This window comes from Aphidius gifuensis, linkage group LG2 (genome assembly GCF_014905175.1).
Source record: "Aphidius gifuensis isolate YNYX2018 linkage group LG2, ASM1490517v1, whole genome shotgun sequence".
Lineage (NCBI taxonomy): Eukaryota > Metazoa > Arthropoda > Insecta > Hymenoptera > Braconidae > Aphidius > Aphidius gifuensis.
Genome location: NC_057789.1, coordinates 9,902,266 through 9,909,220, shown reverse-complemented (window position 1 = coordinate 9,909,220; position 6,955 = coordinate 9,902,266). Strand labels below are relative to the sequence as shown.

The 6,955-nt window shown below is 26.9% G+C and overlaps 1 protein-coding gene across 1 annotated transcript; it reads left to right on the top strand.

Moving 5' to 3' along the window:
- The first annotated feature begins 4,132 nt into the window (after nt 1–4,132).
- Nucleotides 4,133–6,604, top strand: LOC122849059. Its single transcript, XM_044147586.1, has 6 exons — nt 4,133–4,178; nt 4,408–4,670; nt 4,770–4,969; nt 5,231–5,399; nt 5,496–5,620; nt 5,727–6,604. Exons 1-6 carry the CDS (start codon nt 4,156–4,158, stop codon nt 6,063–6,065), a joined length of 1,119 nt encoding a protein of 372 aa, XP_044003521.1. The 5' UTR covers nt 4,133–4,155; the 3' UTR covers nt 6,066–6,604.
- The last annotated feature ends 351 nt before the right edge of the window (nt 6,605–6,955 follow it).

Here is a 6,955-nt window from a genome sequence, read left to right as displayed (position 1 = left end):
TGGTTCCCTATACAAAATACATATCTCACATGTAGAATATTTGCTCCTACACTTATGATACTTGTGACGTCAATATTTTGCTATAGTATAGTCGCAATGTAATATAGGCGTATGTCACACTATACCCTCACAAGTTCCCTCAAGTTTGGTTACGTATTTCATAGTCCGATCAGGTGGACCGCGCCCCTCTACCATTTCTAAGACTGAGTTAGGCTCCCGAATTAGTTCTCGTGATTCCCACGGTTGTTGGCTTCCGAGATAACCAACATGGCTCCCCCCGGTGATTTAGAGGAGGATGGTGAGAAATCCTCGTTGTTAACCTTGGCCGATAGTTCTCGCCGTGCAGGTCAGAAAATCGGTTACACTTTATATTATCTTTAGTTCATTATTAAAATACGAAATATCTGTTAAACACAAAAAATTATAGTTAAGCCAAATTTTTATTCAGCTATTAAAAATATTTAGATATTTGTATTTAACGACGTTTAGTATTATTTTTATTTAAACAACTATAGAATACGTCTTAAGTACAGTCTTTCGGTTTTTAGAAGTCACAAGTAACATTGAATGAAATAAAATAATAATGAGATCGAATTAAATTAATAATTTATAATTTTTATATTAAAATTGTTTACAATTTTAACACTTGATATTGTTTACAGTTTTTTTAAAATAACAAAAGAACAAATTTATGCTAACTAGAAAACATAATAATAATAAGAATAACAACAAATAACAATAAACATCGGGAGTAATGAAAACATAAAACATATGTTTGCAAAATGGCTACGAAATACATAGTTCCAGACTCTCCACGGCGAGACGTGCAAGTCGTGTAATTTACCATCCCGAGATGAAAAAATCGAAGTATTTTAGCAAGAGACAATTGTATTCGATATTCCATATTATCTTTCTCAGCGCCATTAAAAATACATTTCGAATACAATCTTTAGTCTTTCAAAGATATTTGATTGTATTCCATATGATCCTTGGGAAATACAAACGAAACTAAAAAAATACGATAGTATTCGCGGTCACAAAACTTGAAAAATATAAATGTGTTCGCGGTCTCAAGACGTGAGAAATACAATCGTACTTGATATATTTTGGGATGCCCTATTTTACAAAAATTCTTCTCCTGCCCGGGTTCGATCCTACGACTTCCTAACCACGAAACCTATGCCTTAACGCGCGATACCAATTTTACAAGCTGCAAAATAAAGAATTTTTGTTTACATAAGTTACGAGGCAATCCACACGAATTTATTTGATTTAAAAAATTAAAAACGACCTGTAAAATTATTATATAGTTATGTTATTTGGCAACATCCTCTTCTTAAAAACATTTGCCAATAGTTTTTTTATTAATTAACTATGGCAAATGTTGCTAAGGAATTAATGAAGATTACTAATTAATTTATTTTGTTACATATTTCCCTTAGCCATTTGCCAATAGCTTTCCAATTTATTATGGAAAAAATAGCTAAGAAAAGGATATAGCCAAATATATAAATTATAATTTACTATATTCATATTTGTTAATAATTATTGCAAAAATAATAATTCAATCATTAATTCTATTGCTGCACCTAATTATTCTAAGTCCGCGTTTATCAATTTTTTTTCGAGTTTTTTTTTTCTTTTCTAAAAAAATTTAAATAAATTAATAAATGAAATATTAATAATTAATTAATTAAGTATTAACTAATTAAAGTAAATCAATTTAGAAAAATTATTCTAAGTGGCAATCTTTCATCTGAAGACTTTTTGTCTTCGATGAAAAGATGTGTTAAATTTTTTAAGTTCAAAAGATGTTACGAATACTCTCGAATACATTTGAAATACTCGAATATCAAGAAATATAAATCAGGGATAAGCGTCCCGGACAGAGAGTATTCGTCCTCTTCATGAAAATATCACGAAATACATTTAAAACATCGACAACGATCAGAAAATATCACCGAATACTATATGAAGACTCAGAAAGAGTAAAAATACGTCTCGAATACAAAATTTTTTCATCTCGGGATGTACAAAACAAGGTGTAAATTACATGTAAATTACATTGTAAATTACAATGGGTTTCATACCTACCCAACACTGCATGTATGTATGTAATCTCACCAATTTATAGATGTTTATTACCAAGGAAAAAATCGCGTAGACCTACGTATATCAAATTAGATCTACGTAGATCAAATTAGATCTAACTGCTTTAGATATAATTAGATCCGCAAAGTGGCGCGATCTACTCGTATATAACTAGATCTCATTAGACCTAATTAGATATACTTAGATCTAATTAGATATACTGAGATCTAAGTAGATCTACTAAGATTCCAAAAGTTTATTGATTTAAAAAATAAAACAATTTCAAATTGTTTAAACAATTTTATTTTTTTATTTATATAATTAATGATCTATTGGACCGAAAGATTTAGACCACAAATTTTTACACATCACCTGAACTTGAACACGGTAGCTTCTTGATGAAAGTCCAGAGCCTTAACTACTCAACCATAGCAGCAATAATTAAAGACAATGAAAATTTGTTTTACTTGAATATTCTCCATGACAATCCGAGAATCAACCGACACTCGGCTGATGTTCGGCAAATTATATGTGCATAAAATAATATTTATAAATATAAACAATTAAACATAAATTTCATTTGTATTAGTTTTATAGACCCCGGAATGTATTTTTATGATTAAAAAAAAAATTTTTTTTTCTCGAAATTTTCGTTACATGAAAAAAAATTTATTTGGTCATGTTACCAAATATTCACAATGTAACGATGATATTGGTGATAGTTTAGCAATGGCTGTTTCAGAAATTTTACCTGAACCAATGATGCAAATAAGTATGTTTAGTAATGTTTCTGGAAGTAATCAATTTTCGAAAGATTATTTGGATAATTTTAATGGTACAATTGACGATAGTTTTCACACACGGAAAAAAATTTCTGGCGAATGCCACTGAACAAAGTTCAGTCACAGGAGTATGGTTGCAGTCACTATACGTTCAGTGACAGCAACTATTTGTTCAGCTGTGAGAGCTGAACTTAATTCAAGTAATCGAGTTCAGCTACCACAACCAGACTTATAGCCGCGACAACTATACATGTATTTAGCTCCCCCTACGATTTTAAAAATAAGCGCCCTCAACTGAATGTTTCGTGTTCTCAACCGAATCGTGCGCCGATGGCCTCAGCTATATACACCTATATACAAGCATGTAACATTTGTCGGTTTTCTGTTTATATTTTTTAAATCTAAATTTTAATAATAAATACTATTTGTTCATGGATAATTTTGTGAAAAATATTTTAGTCAAATGGAATCTCGAAAAATTACAGAGTGTTTTTATCGGTAAGTAAAAATTAATATGTGTTTTTTTGTTGATAAAGCATGTGTCAAAAACATAACCTCATTCATATGTATGATGTTGTGGATAAAAGTTTTTATTTTTGATTTGTTTTCTCAATTTATTTATTCTTTTTGTAGATCAAGACATTGATAAAGCAGCTTTTTTATGTTTAAATGAAGAAATAATAAAAAATTTAATTCCTAAAATAGGCTTACAAGCCAAGTTTTTAGAACATTGGAAAAAAGAATTTAAACAAAGTGATCAGGTAAATCAACATTAACGATAAATAATAATAGCATAATTTATTTAAAAAAATTTGTAAAATATGAACTTTATTATTATTATTTTTTTTTTTTAGATTATTTTTGATGGTGATATAAATGAACTTGTTAGTCAATCAAATACAAGCCAAAATTTGTCAGTACTAGGTAAATTTTTTTCAGATAGTATTATATTTTTTGTTCGTAAATTGTTTTTGTATCGAGAATTAATTTGGTGATCAAAAAATGCTTGAAAATTGTAGGAAGAAGTGTTGATGAAGAAGAAATTATTATTGAAGAAAATGAACAAAATTTATTGCTTGAGAATGCTAATACAAATGATGGGACCTTTGATTACTTCAATAATTTAGATTTAACCCCTAAATTATGTAATCCAATACAAAATTTATATGAAACATTAAATTCATCATTAATTGGAAATGCAATTTTAAATAGTTATAAAATTAAAAAAATGTTAGATCCAAGCCATGTTATGCATTTAGCTGATTTAATTCTTCAAGTCGAAATGAGAACAAATTCAGAAATGTTGTAAGGGAGTTTACATGGTTTTGTTTTATAACAATTTTAATCAAATTTTATTCGACGGTCATATGCGAAATTATTAGATATTAATTAATAATTAATTCATGTTTTTGAATTTGGAGTTAAAATATCAACTTCAAATAAATATGATTAGCAATACCTTATTCAATAATTATTAACTAATTTTCAACCACGTATGATTTGTAAATTGATATATAAAAACTTTCTTTTACAGAGTTACACCTGAAAGACTTCTAATATTAGCTGAAAAAATTAGCCTTTTATTTCCAACAGAAGAGCCAGAGTGTTGGTATATACCATACAAGTTAAATCCAAAAACAAAGATAAAAACAACAGCTAAAGGACCATTGCAAATAAGATATGAACACTGGCGTGGTTTTTTATTAAATTGTCAAGTAGTTCAAAGTGCAAAAGGTAAAAGAAAAGAAAAAGGCTCATGTAGTGCTCCAGTACGCTTGGCATTTTATGATAATTTTGGTAACTTTTTTATTTTTAATAAAAATCATTTTCAATATGCATATATATACATAAATACATTGTGTAATTGCATTGCAAGTTTTTTTTTTCTTTAAATAGAAAGTAATTATTCATCTGAAGATTTGGAAAAACTCAATTTTCTTAAAAACAATATTGATCCTTGGTCCACCATTCGACAACTTTGGCAAGAAACATCCAAGCTGAGAATTAAATCATTACTTGACAATCAGGATTTAAAAAGTTTTGAATATATATCTACATATCCGATTCTTACTCATCCTAATAAAGGCTTACAATTGGTAAGTCACAATATGTATACAGGTATACATTATTATTAAATTTCTTTTTTGTTACATTAAACATGTAAATAAAATAAATATATAATTTGTTATTATTCCAATAATACATAAATAGAATTATAAATTTTAAAATGAATAGATACCCTTTTTTTTTGTAATAAAAATAAAATTTGTATTTAGTTTCTGTTGATATTATATACACTCAAAAGTTTTTTAGAATTTTTTTTTTTCTTTTTTAATGAGTGATTGAATTTTTTTTAGATTAAATTGGATTACCACACTATCTATGCAGATGAAGACAATACAAAAATTGCAAGTGAGTTTTTTGGTTTTGAAAAAGAGATTGTTTTATATATAAAAACCAAGAAAAAAATTGAAAAGTTTGTTCAAGATTTACTCAAAATTATTGACGATGCTAATACACCTGCTGGTACGTAGAATTATATTTTTTTTATTTTAAAATTATGTTTTTTTTATTTAAAAAAAACATCAATAACTACAATGTATATATATATTAATTTTACAGGTGTAAGAAGTACATTAGTATTCTGGTTGTTACCATTATTTATAAAAACTTCAGTTACTGGAGAAACTAAAAACTTTCGTGCTAATAAATCAATTGCACAAAATAACTTTATTTTGCATGCAAAGGTAAATAATAAAACAAATGTTTTTTAAATTTAAATTTATATTTAAACTGGTTATATCTATATAATTTTCATTTTATAATTACTTTTAAATATATATTTTATTCCAGAGTGAAGAACAATTAATAATTGCTTTGAATGAAAGGAAAAAGTATCATGAAGAAAATAAAATTCCAATTCAACCTTTACCAGTAATTGTAGGAGAATCATTGACCAAAATTGACAAATATTATGTCATCATTAACGACATAAAATATGAAGCTATTTCGACTTTAGACGCGATTGACTCTGCATTTAAAAGCTTTTACAGTCTCCAATTGGATTTTCCGAAAATTTCAGAAAATATTTGGATTCTTCTACAACACAGGATTTATCGAATCACTGGTGAGACTGATAAAAATAAACCCGAGCTCAAACGTTTGATTAACCAAATGAAATTATTGGATTAATTTAAAAAAACTTTTATGTTTATTCATTCGTTAAAAACATATATATTGCGTGATACATAAAAAATAAAAATGCCTCGTTGCTTTATTTGTAATAAAGACTATTCTTTAGTTAGCTTAGAAAATCATTTTTTAAATTACCATCATTATGGTAATCATTTAGAATACAAATGTGCTGAATATACATGCTTTGATTCATTCACAAATTTCAATGACTTCAAACAACATTTATTAAAAACACATGTTACGTCAAATAAGAAATCTTCAAACTCAAATTTCCAAGAAAGTACAAGTAGTTCATCAATAATACCTGAGTATGAATTGTTTAAAAAAATTATAAATGAAATAGTGTTAAAGTTATATGGATCTAGTTTTAATTTTTCTAGAAGTCAAATTCAATTCATTTTTGAAAATGTACAAACGATTATTCAATCAGGTTTAAATATTATTAAAAATAATCTTGAAAAAAATATAAATTCAGAAAAAACTGGATTACATTTTTTTTCTGATGCTAAGTTTTTGTTTGATATGTTTCTAGACTCTTTAAAATGTTTTGATTCTGAATTTAAACGTATTGGTCATCTTAAAAAAACAGGAATTTTTATTCCACCATTAGAAATTAATGTTGGTGAAAAATCTTATGATTCAAAACGTGATGCTGATGGCAATATAAAAACGATCAGTAAACCAGCAGTTGCTTATTTGGTTCCTTTGAGACAATTATTTAAAAAAATTTTTGAGTTGCCAAATGTATTAGATAAAGTTTTGAGTTATAAAAAAGAATTAGAGGGTGAAACTGAAATAACCAGAAGTTTTATACAAAGTCGTCTCTGGAAAAACTTGACTAAAGGCTCAGATGATAAAATAATCTTTCCTATTTTTCTTTATTTTGA